Below are 20,927 nucleotides of genomic sequence, written 5' to 3'. Positions count from 1 at the left end.
CCCTGTTTTCTTTTTTTAAAGTTATCAAGAAGGACATTACAACACACACACACATGCACGCACACACACACACACACACACACACACACACACTACATACAACTATTACCATTCATTATCATCTTTCCTTCTAAAATGCTATTTTTGGTGTCTTAAAATAGAAAGGATATAGTCTTCAGATTGAAAGGACAGTCATTTAGATTGAATACATCTCATTTTTAAAAGAACACAATGTTTTCCTCATTTTGTCATGAGCCAGTGGAAACTCTGGGCATCAGATCTCTGACGAATTTGGGGGAAGCAGTGTACTAACAATAGAGCTAGCACAATGAGTGTTTATTGAGTACCACATGCGGAGTAGGATTCTACCATTTGCTAGGTGTGTGACTTTGGGCAAGTGATTAACGCTCTCTGAACTTGGTGTCCTCATCTTTGGAGGCAGGGATGATGTGGCTTGCCTGCAGGGTCACGACCCCACACAGTATGCCCTGTGTGGAAAGGGTGCTCCATAGTCCTCATTCTATGACACCATGCTCTGGTATAGGTTGATGGTAGGGTCCAAGGGCCAGGGCTGTCAAAGCAACACCTGTCAGATGCCTCTTAACATAGCTGGGTTTCCCCACAGGGGCTGTTAGCCTCAGGTCACATGTTCTTTGCTCAAATCATAATAACACCCAGTAGGTCCTGCCCGCTGTCGGGTTTCATGAGTCTTGGAGGATGTCTGGAGAAAACTCTGGGAGACATCCTCTTGCCTGTGCTCAGGTTTTCCCTGATCCTGCCTTCCCCAGCTCAACAAATAGTACCCAGATGGTTCTCTGCCACCATCAGAGTTATTCTGGACACACGTCTTTCATTAACCTTCCTGTGCCCCCTCACACCGAGTCCTCAAATCTGTCTGTCTCTTGCCATTTCCACCGTCACCTGCCTTGTGTAAGTCACTGTTTCCTCTCAGCACATTTGAAAGCTTCCAGTCCCATATCCAGTCTGTTTCTACATGTTGGCCAGAGGGACCTTTTTCAAGATCTTTGTGTGTGTGTGTGTAGGTAACTATGCACATGAGCATAGGTGTTCTTGGAGGTCAGCAGAGGGTGTAACAGATTACCTGGTTGCAATTCCAGGTGGTTCTGAGTGACTCCATGTGAGTGGGTGCTGGGAACCAAACTGTGGTCCCCCGCAAGAACAGCAGCTGAACCATAGTTCTTTAAGTCCCATAATATGGCCTATAGTCCCAGCATGGCTAGGCTTCTGCCCATGCTTGCAATCTTGTTCCTATCCTAAGCTCTGGGAAATTTCCCATCATTTCCTGCTCCAGAAGACCTTCCTGCTGCATGGATCTCTCTTCTACAAATATTCTTGAAGAAGAAGCTGCTCTAAACTGTTCAGCCTTCTCCCTCCATGGTACTCCCCTGGGATCTCATCATATACTTATTCCTTTTAAATAGTTTCCGTTTCTCATCACAGATACATTTGCGCTTTTTCTTGTGTTTCTTCAAATACCTCCCTAGAAGTAAGTTCCATGACACTTACTTATTTTACTTACCATAGTTTTTCTAGGAAGATCCCTGGACATAGTACCCGTTTGGTAAATTCATATTAACTCAGTGAATGAATGCATGATTAAAGATGTGATCCATATTCTTAGGAGGAAGGCAAGTTCCCTCCTGCTTTCTCCTTCAGTTTGGCTGACTGACTGACAAAGGCCTTGTTCTTGAAGATGCTTAGCACCCACATTGCAGGAGGTTTGGAGAAAATCGAGCTTTAAGTTTGAACATGGATAGCCTGCCCTGACGCTTTATTAGCTGGTCTCCCTCCCTACCCCCCCTTAGGTGTGGACAGGATTTTACAATGACGGTGTCCTTCCTTTCTTCTGACAGGGTGGTGACAGGGTGGTTTGCAGTTTCCTCAAGAACTTTCACTATGATAGCAGGTTGCCATCAGTGGGCAGGGAGGTCAGGCGCAGTGGGACAGACAGTGGTCTCTTCTGAGAGTGCTGGACTCAGTCTCTGGCTCTAGTGATGTCATGCTGTGTGACCCTGGGTAAGACTCTAACAGTGGTGAGCTTTGGTGTCTTCATCCATGAGGAGCTAGCAGTTAGCTCACAGGGTGTCTCTCTGAGAGTTAATGGGGTAATACCATAGGAAGTCCAGGAGAATGTCTGGACAAGGTATGTATTCGATAACCATATGTTGAGTAGGCAGGTAGAGACAGTATTTAGCTTTGGTTCAACAATTCAGCTTCTAGTACAGAAGCAAAGACATAGTAGACACTTTAGGAAGACTTTGGTTAAATATTTAATAAATGGCCAAATGTATTTTAGCTCAGTAATATTTCCCTCTTCTAGGAAGGATTCCCTGTTTATAAAAAAATTTCCCTCCTCCCCGAGTTCTCAAAGCCACTGTTTTCCTCGAGGGACTCTCCAAGGCTGAATGGGAGGATCCACCCCTGTTTGTGAGGGTGACCATCCTAGCTGATGTCTGAGACCCTCATTCTCACTTGTGCTCATGGTTCATAAATCCCGCTTCCCTCCTTTGAATGAGAAGAGAGACAAACGGACGAAGACAGATGGCTGTTTGGTTCCAATACTATATGGAACACAACTGCTTCTTTCAAATTGACCTTCATTTATTCGGAGGGGAGAGCAGTTAGTTCAAGAACGGCTTCCTGGTGCCTTTCAGCATTTGAAAAGGAGGAAGAAGGATTTGGAGTAAGGCAACTTTCCAGTGTTTTCTAAACAGCCCACTAGACCCAGCCGCTTGTTGGCTGACTGGCACTTCCTACCACTCATCCTTACAGAGAAATATATACTCTCTGAAGAGTCCAGCCAATCCATCAGACCTTGGCCAGCCTGTCTCCCCTCTGGTGGGAGTTGGTCTTCATTGTTTTACCAAGCAGCTTGAGGTTCTTTTGGACATCATGCATGGTCCATGGGATAGAAATACTACTATATTCTGGTTCCAGATTCTCTGTCACTCCCTGGCCCAATTCCAGGGGCCAAAGAAAGAGGTTTTTGTTTGATGAAGCGCATCCCTGATCTTGAATAAATGAGCGCTGATCCCTGATGCAACTGGGTCTGAGGCCACAGGGAAAGGGTGGGGAGAGATGACTGGGGTGGCGCAGGTGGGGAGGGCTCCATGGGAGGCTTCTCTGCAGGTGGCCCAACCCTGCTCCCAAAAATAAAAATCAGGGAGGAAGAAAAACAAGTGGGGGGCCCAAGAGCAGGGTCCTGTAGGGCCATGTCTATTTTCCCTCCTTCAGGAAGGAATCCCAACCCTTCTCTCCTATGGAGAAAACAAACACAGCTATGGAAATCTCATGCCATCCAGGCACCTGCAAGTCTAGCTGGACTGGAAGTCGCTCCTACCTGGACGGTCCTGTGTGTCAAGCGTAGCCTTCCTCACATCTGCTTTTGCCTCCTTTGAGGAAAATGCCTTTGATGGAAAATTTAGAATTGAGAGCCCCCTTCAGATTCCCCAAATGCTCCTATTGCCCCATGTGCTGGGCATCACTGGAGGAAGTAGGAACCTATAGCCCCATCATCTTGCTGTAGTGTTCTTAAATTATTCAGAAAACAAGCATTGAGATGCGCCTTCTGTTTCAGTTTTTGACCTTTCCACAGCCATTACAAACCCACAGCTCATCTACAGGGATGACCTCACCTACTGGGTTTCCGTGGATGAACAATGCTTATTGGGCCCACTCAGTGACAACACACTGGAGGGTTCCCTGGTGATCATGGCATGGACTGTCAGTTTCCACTGACAGGAGAGGGGAACAAGCCTGAGGGCACCACAGGCTGGGGAAGTGAGTGACCTTTCACTTCTACTGCATGGACACTAAGGACCCCAAATATTAGAAGGTCAGGGTCTCAACAGGCATGAGCAGAAAGCAAAAGAAGACACGGAAGGCAGGTTTGTCAACTTGAAGCATAGGATACAGAGAGAAGCCGTGTCATCTCATACCACTGGGTGGCTAGGGAAGGTCCGAGCTTGAACCACTTAAGGATACTAGGCTCCAGAGGGGGTAAGAGATGCTCTGACCAATGATTTTCAAAGTCTCGACTGTGGTCCACCCCTTCAGAATCTAAACATGTAGACTCTAGATCCATCTGATGGACTGAATCTGAGTGTCTGTAGGCGGCACCCAGGGGGCTGTGTTACTATGGGGTTCCTTGGGCGGTCATTATACTCAATAAATTTTCCCTCAGTCTCATTCAACCATCTTATCCTCCACACATGAGATCTGAAGACCAGAGAGACACACAGCAACAAGTCCAGTGTCACAAAGTTAACTGATGAGCAAGACCAAAGCAGAACTCCGTAGCCCGTACCACCTGAGTCTATTCTTTCTATTTCAACTTGTTGAAAGCTCCCATTCCCCTTGAAGCTCGGAGCCAAGGATTGCACCAGTGATCATTTCTGAATCCCACTGGACTGCTTTTCTTCTTAAACGTGCCCTGGTCATAGCCTCTGTATGTTGGTGGGTATATCCAGGAGGAAGTAACAGGTGCAGGATTGGGAAAGGATACAGGAGAAACCCTCTGTTACCTCCACTAGGGTGAATGGGGCTTGATTTAGAGTATTGACATCTAACTTGGATTAAATACTTGCTGAGGTTCAGATCCTTTCCTTTCTTTTCATTACAGCAACACAAACCCCTTGGAGCAAAGACTAAGTAGTCCCATTTTGCTGATAAAGAAACTGAGGCTCACTGAGGAGCAGTGATTACCCCAAGGTCATATAGCTGATGAGAGACCAAATCACACCTACACAGAACCATGATATTAGAGACGGCCCTATGCAGTTCAAGCTAATCCATTGTTAATCAAACAAGGCTGACAAAGATCCCAAGACCTTGAGAAGGAGATTCATTCTCCTCTGCATTGGGACATAATCACCCCTGGGACAGAATTTCAAGCTCTTTCTGTTTAATACCATTGAAAAAAATATTTCTGAATAGCATTAGTCTGCCAGACTTCCTTTAAAAAAAGATCACAGAGACAGTATGTTACATAGGTTTTTTTTTTTTTTTCAAAAAAAGGGAAACTCTTGGTAACCATTTACTGCCTTTTCATTCACCCGTTTCTCGCAGAAGCGGTGTGACTCTGGAGTCACAGCTGCAGCAGGGGTTTGGTTATCTAGAGACCCTGCAGGGATGGCTGGTGTGTGAGGTCTGTTGCATGTATGCGGTTGCTGCCCTCTGGTACCAAGCCCTGAGCACTTCCATTCATCTCCTTCCCCCCTCCTTCTCATCAGAGGATAGGAGAAGAAATCAAAGCAGATCCATGCACCAGAGAAGGAACAAGGATTTCCCAAGCCATGTGAATACTATGTCACGGCACCTCCCCTCTGTTTATTTTAGCTAGACCTTGGGTTTGTTTTTGCTCCAGCAGGAAATGGACAGCCTTTTGAACAGTTTACTTACTAGGACCCCCAAGTCAAAACTGATGGACGCATTTTTGTAGATGGGGCAGGAGGCACTGAATTCCATCTTGCTTAGTTTTGGCTTCTTATAGTTAAAGCTGAGGGTCAGCTATCATTAAATTCTGAGCATTTCCTAAATCACCAGAGTTCGGAGCTTTTTGGGGGGTGAAAACTGAGGATGTTTCTCTTTCAAATCCCGAGCTTCAGAAAACTTAAAGACCCCTGAAAAGCTGTGTGGCTGTAAAATGCTGTAATATCTGGTAAGGACGACGGTGCAGAGAGAGGAGAGCCCGCAGAGAGGGAGGAGGGTGGGGGAGGCCGCAGCCACTGCAAGGTTGAGAAACGTGGTCCCTGCAAATATTGAATGAACACTGCCTCTCTCTGTAGGAGCCGCCTCCCTGCTTCCCCAATGCCGCGTCTGCAGTAACTACAAACTATTTGGTATGCTGCCTTAGTGACGGTGCCTTCTCAGACACATCGTTACTACCAAAATAACACCGGTGTGATGTTGGATCCCCGTGTCCTTTTTAATTATTAAACCGAGGCCAGTGAGTGAGTCATTCCACATCCCAGATTCTCCTCCAGAGCTTCTATTTCAAGTGCCTAGTACCTTAGCTTTTTTTTTTCACCAACACCTGAAGTTGGTTCTTAGCCAGTTCCCCAATCTGCAAAGCCTTTGCAGAACAAACAGTATTATCCAATCTCCAAACACACATTGATAAAATAAAAATAGCCAAACCAACACAAAAACTTTAAGGGTGAGACTATCAGGAAACCCAGGGGAAAAAAGGTCTATCTCCCCTCTGCCAGTCCCCAACTTACCAAGTGGGAGAGCGATGAAGAAGGGGAGCCAACACAAGATGAACATTCCGACTACAATTCCCAAGGTTTTGGCTGCTTTCTTTTCCCTGGAGAACTTAAAAAGTTTGACAGCTATGGAACTCCTGGGGTTGTGGCCCTTGGCCTTGGTACTGCTGAGGGTGTCCTCATGAAAGTTCTTGGAGTGGATCCGCAGGGTCAGCTCCTTGGAGTTGGACATCTCCTTCATGACTCCCGCCTCCAGGTTCTTGGTGGTCCTCTTGGCCACGATGTAGACCCGGCAGTACATGACCAGAATGACCGCGAGTGGGATGTAGAAGGAGCCCAGGGAGGAAAAGAGGGCGTAGAAGGGTTCTTCGGTGACCCCGCATTCCTTGTCATCATTGGGCGCAGGTTCTTTCCAGCCAAGGAGAGGCCCGATGGAGATGACCGTGGACAAGACCCACACACTGAGGAGTGCCAAGATGGCCTTCCTGCGGGTTACCAGCGTAGGGTACTGCAGAGAGTAGCGCACCCCAATGTAGCGATCAATGGAGATGGCACATAGGCTCAGGATGGAGGCCGTGCAGCATAGGACATCCACCGCTGCCCAGATGTCACAAAAGATGCGCCCCAGCACCCAGTAACCAAGCACTTCCAGGGTCGCGGAGAAGGGCAGGACTGTGAAACTCAAGAGCAGGTCAGCAATGGCCAGGTTGACAATGAAGTAGTTGGTGGGCGTCCGCAGGTGCCGATTGCAGGCCACTGACAGGATGACCAGGATGTTGCCCACGATGGCAAAGAGGATGAAGGCGCCCAGCACCAGGCCCACAGAGATGGCCCTGGTGATGTCCAGCTGGGGCAGTGTGGAGTTGCTCGAGGTCTGGTTGGGGCCAGTGAAGTTGGCATCTTTCAACTCTCCCCAGTGGGCAGGTGCTGATGTGTTGTGGCCGGTGTCCAGATCGGGATTCATTTTAGAGTCCGCCCTCCATAGCCAGGAAGGAGATTGGGCTCGGAAGGGCTGCGACCAAGGCTCCTCAGCTGCCCTGAAACTTTGCTCCCTCTGTGGTCTTCTTTCCAGAGGCGTCTTCCTGACGAGAAGTCATCTCCCCCGGGCAGCCCAGCCCGGCAGCACGTCGCCTGCCTGCACCCAGCGGCTCGCTCGCCTGTCAGAGGGAGGAGGAAAGAGGGGACGAGGCGGCAGCTCCAAGTTTAATGGTCCACGTCAGGCGCGCCTGGCCGGGCTGGCGCGGGAGCTCGGGGAGGAGCGGGCGCCGGGCCGGGGGTGCCCGGCTGTGCCCGGCCGGCGGCGGGACTGCGGACCGCGGTGCCTTCTCCGCCCAGCGATCGCGAGGAGGGTCTGCTTTCAATGAGCCGCCTCTGGGCTGACTGCACGGCGGTGACATCAGGCGGGGAAGCCCGGGCGCCCTGACTCTGTGCGGCACTAGGGGGCAATGCGGGTCCAGCCAAGGCGCGCAGCCCCGACGCCGCCGCCAGCTGGGTCGGCCAGGAGACCAACCGCGCCAGGCACTGTTCCCTCTGTGGGGATGGGGCGGGGAACAGAACAGGGATCCGGGTGTGGGCATCCCGGTTCATACACCCCAGGGGGCCCGCTGGGATTATTTCCCCTCCTGTTCATGCTTCAGTTAAAAGGTGGGCTGGGGATGCTTACCTCTAATGGGGTCTCCTGAAGTCAAGCCAATGCAACTTGTCCGACTTCTACAAAAGGAAGAAAATCCCATTGTTAGGCAGGTGGTAGGGACTTGAGTAACATCTGAGACCAAACATATACTTTTTTTCTTCTTCCTTGTAACCTCTTTGGCCTTGATAAAACCTAGAGGTTCAATTATTCATTCATTCTTTTGTTCACTTATTAGGGCACGCATTCCTTCAGTGGGCTGTTAATGTTCACTTCCAGAAAACGGTTCGGTCCTAGGCTGTTCTCCAGCAGCTGCAGGTGTAGCCAGATTCCTGACTTGTGTGTGGGAGCTTACATTCTAGAGAGACTAGACAAAAGACACGAACCAGTGAGATTGAGGTATGACATCTCAAGGCAGGAGTGAAGATAAATTGAAGACAGGGACACGCAACCAGCGTATAGAGGAACGTGAATTTGGAAGTTTGTTTTGTTTTTAAAGACAGTCAGGTTGCTCTCCAACTCATTGTGGAGCATAAGAATCACTCTGAACTCTCGGTTTTTCTGTCTCCCGAGGGCTGGAATTACAGGTATGTATTGACCATTGCCAGTTTGTGCTGTACTGGGGATGGAACCCAGGGCCTTATGCATACTAGGCAAGCACATACTCTACCAACTGAACAGCATCTACAGTCTGAACTTGACATATAAGTAGGTGTTTGGAATGTCACAAAAGATAGTGTTGAGTAAGGGAAAGAGGGGAATGGGGGAGGGAACTAGCTGGCCCTATGGGAGTAAATAGTGTGGACAAACAGCCTGCCAAACTCTGCGGAAGGGGCTTGGGTGATCTTGGTTATCTGTTGGATCTTTTCTTGCATTGCCTTATGTTCATGTTGGATATTAAGCTACAAGGCCTGTTTGCAGAGTTGGGTGATGGTATGCAAATACAGGAAGAGAAAAAAATAAAGGCAAACCAAGAGAGTGTTTTATTGTTAGTTTGATTTTTTCCTTGAAACAAGGTTTCCTTTTATATTCCAGGTTGATTTTGAACTCAAGATCCTCATGTCTCCATCTTCTGGTGTTGGTTAAGCCAACACATAGGTCCTCGCCTGTATGCTAAGTTCATTTTGCTTTTTCTCAAGACCTGATGAGAGAAGAACTAGCCTTATTCTGATTTCTGTTTCGAGGATGGGACTCCAACTCACAGGGAAGGTAAACCCTTCGTTCCAGTACATATGGAGGAGTAGAGCTGAACCCCACTGCTGGTTCTCCCTACTCCAGTGCCGAGTACTTAGCTGAGATTCACACAGGCTCTATAGGGCAAAGTAGGGGTCAGAGTGGATAGAGGTTTTTTTTTTTTTTTTTAAATGGCTCATTTTGGGGCCCAAGTTACTGCTGCCGGAAAGGGACCCACATTTGCTGAGTGAGCTCCTGCTGGTAGTGAAACATTTACTCATATCCCTCTCTTTCCCCTCTCCCCTCTTTCTTCTTTTCTCTTTTTGACTGGGTCTTGCTGTGTAGACCACATTGGCCTTGAACTCACTATCATGATGCCCCAAAATTCCAAAATCTTCTGGCCTCCGCCTCCCCAGTGCTTGGGTGGCAGAAAGGAGCCACCACACCTGGCTTGCTTATTTTCTTTACTCTTTAACAGGTCTTTGAGAGAAGCATAACCATTCTCCATGGACTCACAAGAACAGTGGAGCAGAGAGTTAGCCATATACTGGAAGCATGAGGCAGGACAGGATAGTGGCTGTTGAACAGAAAGGAGACACCCGATACTCCTTTCTTTGAGTCTACAAGCCACAGCCCAAATTTCTCATTTCGGCTTTTTGATAACCACTGTGTTTTGATTAAGGGGCGAGGAAGCAGGCACAATGCAAGATGAGTCACTTGCGAGTTCTTCAACCTAAAGTTGGATTCCTCATCTCTTTCTATTTGTACTTTTTTAAAATTGATGTTTTATTAAACTCTACATTTTTCTCTGTTCCCCTCCCTGCCTCTCCCCTCCTATTTGTACTTTTTGGATCGAATTAATGTTTTATTTGTTTGCATTTTTTAGATTCATTGTATTATTTTGTGTGTATGAGTATTATATCCACATGCACGTCTGTGTGCTACACACAACATTCATGCCTGGTGCCTGCGAACGTCCAAGGATGGCATGGGGTTCCCGGGAACTGGAACTGGGACAGTTGTGAACCACTGTGTAGGTGGTGGGAGCTGAATCCGAGTCCTCTGTAAGAGCAGCAAATGCTTTTGACTGACGAACCACCGCTCCAGACCTTGATAGTTAGAGAGATGCCTTACTTGTGGCCCAGGCTGGCCTAGAACCCACTGTTAGCTCAGGATGGCCACAAATCCATGGTAATCTTCCTTTTGTCCCAGCGTCTTAAGTGCTGCTATATATTTAAAGCCTTAATCTTCTCCAGTGAAAATGCACAGGTTCTCCAGTTTCACAAAGTATACAATTCCGAGGAGTTTCTCTGAGGTAAAAATCAATCAATCAATCAATCAATCAGTCAATCAGTCAGTCAATCAAATGAACCTAACTGTGGTGCAGACATTCTTGAAAACCGACTCCCCCATTTCAATTATCTGACCTAAATTGCCTTTAGATATTTAAAACTATGCGATGTCTAGGCTCATGGTAATGCGAATCGTAGGAGCTCCCAAGACCTTAACTTACCATTTTGGCATCATAGAAATGGTGCAGAGGCAAAGGGCAGCTGGCACAGGTAGTCGGGCCATTGACCCTTTTCTCTGACCCACAGAACAGGGCTTCCCCTGATGCATAAAAAAAGCCACCAATAGCCATTCCTGACTTACACAATGAGATGTGGACCAGGACAGTGTCTGCAGCCTTCTGTCTGGGATCTTAATGAAGAGGTTTTGTTTTGGACAGCTCTGGTACTATTGTGTACAGAGGCTAGTCCTGATGACCTTTGCAGATACCCTTGTGTGCTGGCTGGAGAGACTAGCCCCTAAGTCCATCCGGCTACCCTCCCTTTATTGCTTCTCCTGTGGGAGGTGGCAGTGGGACACCATCCCAGTTTCCTATGTATCCTGAGGGCTAGGAAGGCTGATATTTCCTGGAGTTGTTTCCTCTCAGGGGTGATGCGGGGCATGAAGAAAGCACTGGTGAGCTGGGGCAAAGCTGATTTGTACGAAGTCAGGGATGTGGATACAGCAAGGGAGAAGTAGAATAAAGAACAAGTTCCCAGTCCACGTTTTGACTGGTGGCCTATTTCTCACTTCCCGGGGCATTACTTTTGGAAGCTACTAAGCAACCAGCAGCGCACCACAGAATCCGCTGAAGTTGTCTCTATGTAGTCACAGCAAACAGATGCTGTGTGAAAACTCAGTGCCTCCAACATTGTTTTCTTATGGTGGCAAAAGACCAGGAGGGAAGAAACACACACACATGCACACCACACACACACACACACACACACACACACGCACGCACGCACACACACGTATGCACGCACGTGTGCACCCACACACACATCATAGAGAGCAAATTTGGGATTCAGGGTTGCCTTATCTATATTATCAAAGAAAATAGCTTATTGTCCAGGTGAGGACTTGTGGTATCAGTCAGGTGTCAGGATGTGGAAGAGATTATTGAGGCCGAGGGGGAAGTCACACATCCTTGCCGGTTTCTGACATGCTGTCTTTCACACAGGCCAAGCAAACATGTCCCACCACCAAGCAAACAGGTAGCAGCCTTAATAGCAGACACGAGGCAGGGCCCCCACTAATCGAACCCTGCTGACGGTCACCTCTTTACTCTCCTCCGTCCCCAGTCTCACTGGACATGCCTCTTTGCCCTTCTGGAAGAGTTTTGACCCATGGAATTGTTTAGGTATCATGAGGCTACAGACGATATTTCATTTTCTCAGTACTCCCTGGGGCAAAGCCAAGCACAGAGCTCTGACTCACTGGAGGCCTGGGGAAGAAGGATCTTTTCATTACCCATCTTATTATATTAGAAACCTCTGATGTTGCAGACTTCCATTTATGTGAGTCCTCTAGGAGAAGCTGTCTCTGAGTCTGAAGAGAGGGGAAACTGAGGCTGGCAGTGTTTTACCTAGGGCACTTATGGGAGGTAATCTCTCTTCTGAAATTGTACAGTTATTTTATTTGTACTTATGGCTTACTGTGTCTCACTCTCTGCAGGTTCAATCCAATCAGATGTTGACAGGTTCATGGCTTTTGTGTGAGGTACCACACAGAGTGCTGGGGGAATCAAAGACGACTTAACTAAGCAAACGCTAACCTGTCACACACCACCCACTAAGCATGGGGAATAAAAAAATGCATGCTATAGAGAGAACCTCCTATATGCCGGGCACTCCTCGTAACAGTCCAAGTGAGGACTCATGCTCATTTTACAAAGGAGGAAACTGAGGCTCCGCAAGGTTCTGGACACGACCAAGGCTATCCAGTGAGCAGTCAGCCTCCGTATGCAGAGCAATATTATCTGGCTTCAAAGCTGCAGTACAGTCGTCTCTGCACCAGACTGAGATTTTTTTAAAAAAAAAAATGCAGCCGAAGGCTCTGTGTCAGCCTGAAGGAAATCACAGCAGGAAACATTGAATATGGCCAGGGCCCTGAGGGAGGGGAGGTCAGGCAGGCGGAATGGCAGGACCATTTCCCATAGAAGGTTCTGCAGAGGTGCTCCTCGAGCCAGCCTGCCTTACCCACTGGTACTCCGGCTGACAAAGACTTGACGGCTGGTTTGGATTCATTGTAATTTCCACTCCATTCTTTAAAAAAATGTGGTTTGGGAGAGGGGAATAAAGTATTAAGAGTCAGAAGTTTGACATCTAACTAACTGGGTTTATATCTTATTTTCATAATTGGTGATCTTGGGTAAATCACATAACCACCTTGGACTCCGAGCTTCCCTAGTGGTGAGATGACAATCACCATAGTTCCTGCTTCCTAAGGACATGGTGAAGACTTGAGTGTGACATTATGTGAATAGTGCCAAATGCAAGATGATAGTAACATCGATCAGCCAGGGATGGCAAGACGTTTCGTAAGTACTTGGCATGGGGCCAAAATTCTTGCCATACTATGTCTTATTTAATTGTGACAATGATATCAGGTAGATGCTGCTATTGTGGACAATGGGTGGATGGGGAAACTGTGGTTCAGTGATTAAATGAGGCGCTAGGACTAGCAGACAGTATGGGTAGGATACAAAGCACCCCATAAATGAGGTGAAAAAGAAAGAGGCACTGATGGTGTGGGGTGCCTACTCCATGAAGTACCCTGGGGCTGTGGGCTCCCAAGGGAGAAGTTTTGCTAGAGGCACGAAGAAGGGTCCTGTCCTTTTATCTGGACAGGGGATGCTGGCTGCAGCAGACATACATGCTACTTCTAAAGACAGCATACATGTCAAAGACTACCAAGAGTGAGGGATCTCAGCTCCCTGTGTGCAGACTGGCTTTTGTCTGCGGTAAAGTTCGATGAGATTGGATTCCCCCCAATCCAGCGCATGCACCCCATCCTGTAAGCAGGGAGGGTTCCGGAACAGCACTCAGCAGCAAGCTGGTGAAGATAAATCGACTAGTCATCCAGAGGCTGAATTCACGTCCCACTTTAAGGGAGAGCCTGGGAGCCTAGGGCGCAAGGCTAGGGTGCCTGTGCATAGACTCGGACAGTTCGACTCTCTGTGGGTCCTGAGATTGAGTCTTTTATGCCAGTTAGCCAATGTCTGAGAAAATGATGCCAGAGTCAACTAACAACACCTGTGGCAGCCATCAACGCTTATGGCAACAGGCTCCTCACAGTTGCCTCTTCACCCTGAGCACTACCACTACACATCAGGACCAGGAACTTCTAGAATGTCAGAACAGCATCAGCATCAGCCGCTGCCACTGCCGCTGCCGCAGTAACAAGCAGCAACGGTAGTAGCAGCAGCAACTACACCAACAACCCACCCCAACTCTAAAGATCATCTAGCCCAGGGTATACAAACTATAGCTCGTGGATTAAACCAACCGGTGCGCCTGTTTATTTGTTTTAATTTTAAATAAAAGTCTCATTGAAATCTAACCACACTCGTTTTGTTTGTGTGTAGGCTAGGACTGTTTTCACACTATATGGGCAAAACTGAGTTTTTGCAACATCTGGGTCATCTGGCCTATACAGCCAGATTTTGCTATATTTGCTCTCTGAAACGTTGTAGAAAGATCTTAATTGAGTCTGGCTTTCTAATTTTACACGTGGGGACACAAAGGCCCTGGAAGAGGATGGGGCTTGTCTTGAGGCCGAGCCAGTGTCAGTAGCCAAGAGATGTGACTCCACGCTCGTAGCTCTGTTGCCACGGGTATCATATTTCTGCATCATGCCACAGGCTCCCAGTGTGAATGCAGTTTTAGTAGCTCAGCTGGGTGACCTTTGGACAAGCTATATAGGCTGTTGCAGTCCCTTAACTTCCTTGTGCCCCAGGGATAATGCTTTCAATTCCTTGAGACAAAACACACGGTAGTAGATGGTTGTGCAAATGAAAGATGCTCAGGTCTTTAAAACTTAGGCTGTCAAAAACCCTCAATAAAAGGCTGCCACTGTTATTACATTAACATGCTCTGTAATTTTATATTTATAATCTAGGTATGCATGTATGTATATTATCATGGTCACCTGTGCATCTATTTATTTATCATTTATCTGTCAATTACCTATTATTTTTTATGCATCTATCATGTATGTATGTCTATGTCATATGTACGTATGTATGTATTTACCTATCATATATGCCTGTATGTATGCATCTATTGCTCTTGATTTTCTTTAATTCTTTGTTGTGACTTGTTCGGGATCAAATTCTTTTTTTTTTTTTTCAAGACAGGGTTTCTCTGTAGCTCTGGTGCCCGTCCCGGAACTAGGTCTTGTAGACCAGGCTGGCCTCGAACTCCCAGAGATCCGCCTGCCTCTGCCTCCTGAGTGCTGGGATTAAAGGTGTGTGCCACCACCGCCCAGCGAGGGTCAAATTCTTGTTTGGACCCTTAACCAATTTATTTCTATCCTGCTACTCACAACTGTCCGTGACTCTTTGACTCTCTCCTACTCTCTGTCTCCCTCCTTCTCTCTTTTACTTTGGGGCAACAACATGAATCCAATGTTTTACTATTTATTATTTATTATAGAACACAACTTGAACTGATGAAGTGAATTGATGCTGATCTTCCTTGTGCTCATGAACTTTGCAGTCTGAAATGATGGGGAGGCTGAGGATTGGGTCTAACATTGAACAAGGGGGTGGGTTAAAGGAGGAGAGAGAGGAATACAAGATACAAGGCTTGAATTTCTCTGTCCTTTTTCTTCTTCCTCATTCGTACTTTCAGATCCAAACCACACAAGCCTTTTGGAGGATTGTCACTTGTGGTGGTCACCACGTTCAAAGCGTTCTAAAGGAAGTGGTGGGAATCTTTTCCTTGGGGGCATCTAAAAATTGTATCTGGACAAAACGCCTAGCTCGGGTGTGTGTGTGTGTGTGTGTGTGTGTGTGTGTGACAAACCAGGCCCCAGGGGAACAAGGCAGAGGAGTGGACTGAGACTGGCTTCCACTTTCTTATCTTTCTTCTTGGGTAGAGATATCCTGGGATGAATATAGGCAAGCTTGTCAATTGTGTGGGGCATCACTTTGGGCACAGGGACATGGTGAGGGGGATGACGGAGGGAGGGAGGAAGGGAGGGAGGGAGGGAGGGAGGGAGAGAGAGAGAGAGAGAGAGAGAGAGTTTCCTTTGCTCATCTCAGTAGAACACTGGGTAATGATGAGACAGGAAATGCCCAGAGATTCTCAGCTGTTTACTGGACACCAAATAAAAGATTTGGAAGCTTGCCTGGAGAGTCCTTAAAAGATGAGGGGATGAAGAGGAGGCTTCCTGGTCTCTTGTCTTCTTATGGGGACTCTGATGGTGAGTAGAAAATGTTTTGGAAACTTTTAAACAAGAGAAATCTGGGATAATGGATGTTAGTTACAAGATGTGCTTCCCAAGAGGCCCTGTCTATCTCTTCTGCTCCCACAGAAGTGTGAAGCACTTCATGATGGACTTTGCCTGCTTCCTGTGGCCCCATTTATATTAACAATGATTTTTTTTGGTGCGCATAGGCACCGGCATATGCCAAGGTCACCCACATGAGTCACCTCATCTAACCCCCCACAGTATTTTTTTTTTTGGTGACAGATATTGTTGGCTCTGTTCTATAGGTAAGGAAACTGAGGTTGGGAGAGATTCAGCAACTTGCTTGGGAATATGCAAACGTGGGATTGGAATAGAGGCTATCTGATGAGAAAGCTGATACTTTTTATCTCTTTGGTACCCCACATTTGGCTCTAGTTTGATGTTGCTGCTAAAAAAAATCAACAGCAAAAACACTTCAGAAAGTTCTGGGCAAGTCTCAGTAGAATATGGAGGCAGAAGTCTTTGGGGTTGTGATATGGGAAAGCATAAATGTGAGCCCTTCTCTGTAGGATCCAAGGATTAGATCTCTCCTCCTATGAAGAAAATGTGTCCTATGCACAAATGAAATGTTTTTATCTGTAAAGTTTGAAATCTTATGCCAAGTGTGGTGATGCATGCCAGTAATTCTGGCACTCAGGAGGAGGAGGCAGGAAGGTCAGGAGTTCAAGGCTTGCCTCTCCTATATTGCAAGTTAGAAGTCAGTCTGACATCCTTAGTCATTAGACAAATGCAAATCAAAAACAATTTTGAGATTTCATCTTACACCTGTAAGAATGGCCAAGATCAAAAACACCGATGACAACTTATGCTGAAGATGTTGTGGGGAAAAAGGGAAGACTCCTGCATTGCTGGTGAAAATGCAAGCTGGTACAACCCCTTTAAATGTCAGTGTGGTGACTTCTCAGAAAACTAGGAAACAACCTTCCTCAAGACCCAGTAATGCCACTTTTGGGTATATATCCAAAGAATGGTCAATCATACCAAAAGGACATGTGCTCAACTATGTTCATAGCAGCATTGTTTGTCATAGCCAGAACCTGGAACCAACCTAAATGCCCCTCGACCGAAGAATGGATAAGGAAAATGTGGTATATTTACACAATGGAGTACTACACAGCAGAAAAAAAAACCCGACATCTTGAATTTTGTAGGAAAATGGATGGAGCTAGAAAACATTATTTTGAGTGAGGTGACCCAGACCCAGAAAGACAATTATCACATGTACTCACTTATAGGTGGTTTTTAAACATAAAGCAAAGAAAACCAGCCTACAAACCACAATCCCAGAGAACATAGACAACAATGAGGACACTAAGAAAGACTTACATAGATCTAATCTACATGGGATGTAGAAAGTAGAAAAAGGCAAGATCTCCTGAGTAAATTTGGAGCATGAGGACCTTAGGGGAGGGTTGAAGGGGGCAGGAGAGGCAGGGAGGGAAAAAAAAGAAGTCAGTCTGGAATACAAACAATAGCGACAACAAAGATAAATGAACAAAAAATTGAAATCTGAAATTTGGGGTAGAAAAGACAGCTTAGTCCTTAAGAGTACTTGACGCTTTCGTAGAGAGCCCGGGTTTGGTTCCCAGCACCCATGTGGTAACAAACAGCAGTAACTCTAGTTCCAGAGGGTGTGATGTTCTCCCCAACCCTTTTTGGGTCTTTATGGTAAGTAGGCCCACAATCAGTGCACATATACAAAGGAAAACCCCTCAAATAGGATTAGTATAAACAATTTAAATTTTATGGGTAACATGGATGGAACTGGATGATGTCACTCATCTGTGGGAGCTATAAATGTCAATTCTTAGGGTGAAGAGAGCAGCAGAGTAGTGAGGAGAGACCACAAAGGGCAGAGGGAGTCTGGGTAATGGGAGCTGAAGTAGGAAGAAGTAATTCTAGAGGCACAGCAGAGTTTGTATGGTAGCAACACTCTATTATCTAAAAATACCTAGGAGAGCCTGAATCCTTTCAGTGCAGAACAGGACAGACCCTGCAGGAGGTAGAAATCCTCACTGTTAGGATTCAGTCATCACACAGTGTGTGTATACACAGCAGATTATCATACTGTGCCCTACAAATATCATGTGTTTCTTTAAAAATATTCTTTTTTAAATCTTTCTGGGCATCTCAAGTAAGCTTACATCATCAGGCTCCTACCTCGATTTCTCCAAGAAGTGTGAGGGATGGTAGTGTCTAATTTTTGTTGTCAACTTGACAGGAATCTGGAATCAACCCAAAGAGAAGCCACCGTGAACTCCTGGGAGAGATTCCTTTGATTAGATTATTTAAAGGGGAAAGACCCACCCTAAATGTGTGTGGCACCTTCTGGTGGCAGCCTAGATAAAAGGATATGGAAATAGGGAACATCCTTTGCCTGCTTGCTATCACTCTTACTGGCAAGTCCATCCATCCTGTTGCTGCTACTGGTACTAGAACCAATTTCTCCTGGTTTTCAACACTGGTTGAAGACCAGCAACTCACCAAGTATCTTCCAAGCCTTCGGTACTAGATTGGGACTGCTGAGGTATCCAGGCTACTGGACTGATCAACCACCAGATTAGTAGACTCTCTGATGTGAGACAGCCATGTTGAAATACCCAGACACTGTTTTGTAAGCCACTCGAACAAATAGACACATACACACACACACACACTCATTCATTCTATCAGTTCTATTTATCCAAAGAACCATGACTAATATAGAAACCCAACTAAATAACTGTTATTTATTTTTATGTGTGTTGGTGTTTTGCCTACATGTATGTCTGTGTGAGGGTATCAGATCTTGGAGTTACAAATGGCTGTGAGCTGTCATGCGGTTGCTGGGAATTGAACCTGGGTCCTCTGGAAGAGCAGGCAGTGCCCTCAACCTCTGAGCCATCTCCCCAGCCCCAAATAATTGTCTTTCTAAGGTCTGTAAAGCTTGCTCACTAGCTGTTGCTGGAGCAAGCGCGAGAGGATGAGAGCGGGAGAGTGAGAACCAGGTGGTGGTGTAGCTCCAGACCCCAAGGACAGCATGAGATGCCAGTTAGCCTTAAGGAAGTAGCTGGCTGCACACCAGACTGGTTTCATCTGGGTAGATCGTATTTTCACTCTCGCCTCTTCTGGGCTTCGCAATCTGGAAAAGCGCCTTCATTTGTTTAACCTCCCATCTGTTTGTCTATAAAATGGGGGTTTTAATAATATTTACCACAGCAAGTTGTTGAGAGGATTAAATGGAACTGTGCCTGGAACCTAGAAAGCTTTCAACCAATGTTAGTTGTTGTTGATACTTTTTGTATAATCTGAAAAGTACACAACAGATTTCTCAGTCCTGAATGATTTAAGTACACACTCGCTGAGCCAGCCTCTCATCTGTCCTTCTGACTCTTGATTGACAGTGGACATAACTGATGTATTCTTTTCCTTTGTTTATTTTTTTCTAAGATAAATTTCCATGAAGAAACAGGAAAACCCGTAATAGAGAACATTTGTAGAGAACTTTTTGTATCCCAGGATACATACGTTGTATGCTTTATAAAGATTTACCTCCTCCAAGTGTTTGCGTAGGATGAAGTGCATGTGTGTATATGCACATGTGCAGTGGTGTGTGTGTGTGTGTGTGTGTCAAGGACAATCTCTGACATCATTCCTTTTTAGGTACCATCCACCGATTAGGCTGTCTGGTCAGTGAGCCACAGGGATCCGCCCGTATCTAGGTTGCCAGTCCTGGCATTAGAATCATGTGCCACCACAACCATCTTTTTTACGTAGGTGCAGGGGATTGAACTCAGTCCTAGATTCTGCAAGGCAAATATACTGCCAGATGAATTCCCTCTTTAGCTCACGGGACTCTTTCATTTTAACACACAAATACTACCACGTACACAGAGATAGTCTATCTGTCTTTACTTTCCAAATGGCCATATTCAGAGAACCCAGAGCTCTCTGGAAATCATTCTGCCTTTCCTGGGTTGGAGGCGAAGCCAGTGTGGGTGTTGGCGATCTCAGGGAGTGGGGTATGGTGGGCAGCTGGCCCAGTGGCTCTTGCTGTGCACAGAGAAAGAGCTGAACTCCACAAGCAGGGCGGCAAGCACATGGCCTGTGATTCTTGGACACTGGAACAATTATGTCAATAGGAATTTTCCTTGTGCATCAGGCCAACGAGGCTCATAGATATTAATGCTTTAGTCAGGGAGACCATTCGCTCCCTAGGAGCACAGGGAAGGAAGGGGCGGGAATGTCCATGTGTATCCTCCCTGATCCCAGACCTTGAGAGGGCCATGAACCTGGGAAGGAAGGGGACGAAAAGAAGGGGGCAAAAAGCAGGAGAAAAATGCTGAAGAATATGCATTTTCAGTTAAATTCCAGGGCCTGAGTAGAGTTCTCTACTTGAGCTGAGAAAGTAAGCTACAATGAGTCCTAAAATTAGATTTCTGGGCACTCGATGCTCTTGCGCTGGTAAAGTACGTGGTACAGGAGCTTGTGTTTCGCACAGGTAGCCTAAGAGGTTCTTTTGCAATAGACTGGTGGACCATGTTTAGGAGACATCATTAAGTCCAATGTGCCCATTTTACAGATAATCAAATAGGGGCCCTGAAGGTACAAATGATTTAGCAGAGGGTCTTGGGCACAGGGTTTTTGAAGGACCAAGGCCTTTAAACCCAGGTGATCTGAGTGATAGCCCTGGCCCTCTTGTCTCTGTGGGGCCCACGACCAATGGCCTTGCCCTTTACTTGCTGAGCTTCACTCCTGCCCGTACCCCACCTTCATCCCCAGATTGCAGGTCACTTACTTTTTCTTGTTTTCTACTTTAAAAAAATTTAATTAAAAGCGTTAGCATATAAAATCACCAGATTTCATTATGCCATTGTCATGCATATTTATCAGTGTACATTGCTCATATCTACCCATCCATGACCTTAAAAACTGTAAAATTAATTTGTGTGTGAGTGTGTGTGCATGTGTGTGTTAGGGCAGAAGACAATTTTTAGGAATTGGTTTTCTCAATCCACCACCTGGAGATTGACCTCAGATGTCAGCCTGAGTGGCAACCATCTCTACCTGCTGAGCCGTCTCTCCTGCCCCTCCCTCCTGTTACTTTTGGG

At 46.5% G+C, this 20,927-nt stretch overlaps 1 protein-coding gene across 2 annotated transcripts in view; it reads right to left on the bottom strand.

Annotated features, from left to right (window-relative positions):
- The window catches only part of Adra1b (adrenoceptor alpha 1B), a 116,861-nt gene that overhangs the window by 49,152 nt on the left and 46,782 nt on the right, over window positions 1–20,927 (bottom strand). The window contains exons 1-3 of one of the 2 annotated variants that reach the window (XM_041676632.1): window positions 10,165–10,289; window positions 7,891–7,937; window positions 6,243–7,757 (exon numbers count right to left, since the gene is read on the bottom strand). In XM_041676632.1, coding sequence (XP_041532566.1) covers window positions 6,243–7,191 — 949 coding nt within the window. In that variant the 5' untranslated portion in view covers window positions 7,192–7,757; window positions 7,891–7,937; window positions 10,165–10,289. Of the gene's footprint in view, window positions 1–6,242; window positions 7,758–7,890; window positions 7,938–10,164; window positions 10,290–20,927 lie in introns of those variants that run through there. The other variant, XM_041676633.1, reaches the window with a different exon arrangement.

This window comes from Microtus oregoni, unplaced genomic scaffold (assembly GCF_018167655.1).
Source record: "Microtus oregoni isolate MIOR12 unplaced genomic scaffold, Mior012 000027F_ref0000203, whole genome shotgun sequence".
In the NCBI taxonomy this organism is placed as follows: Eukaryota; Metazoa; Chordata; class Mammalia; order Rodentia; family Cricetidae; genus Microtus; species Microtus oregoni.
This window is presented reverse-complemented; position numbering and strand designations above follow the sequence as displayed.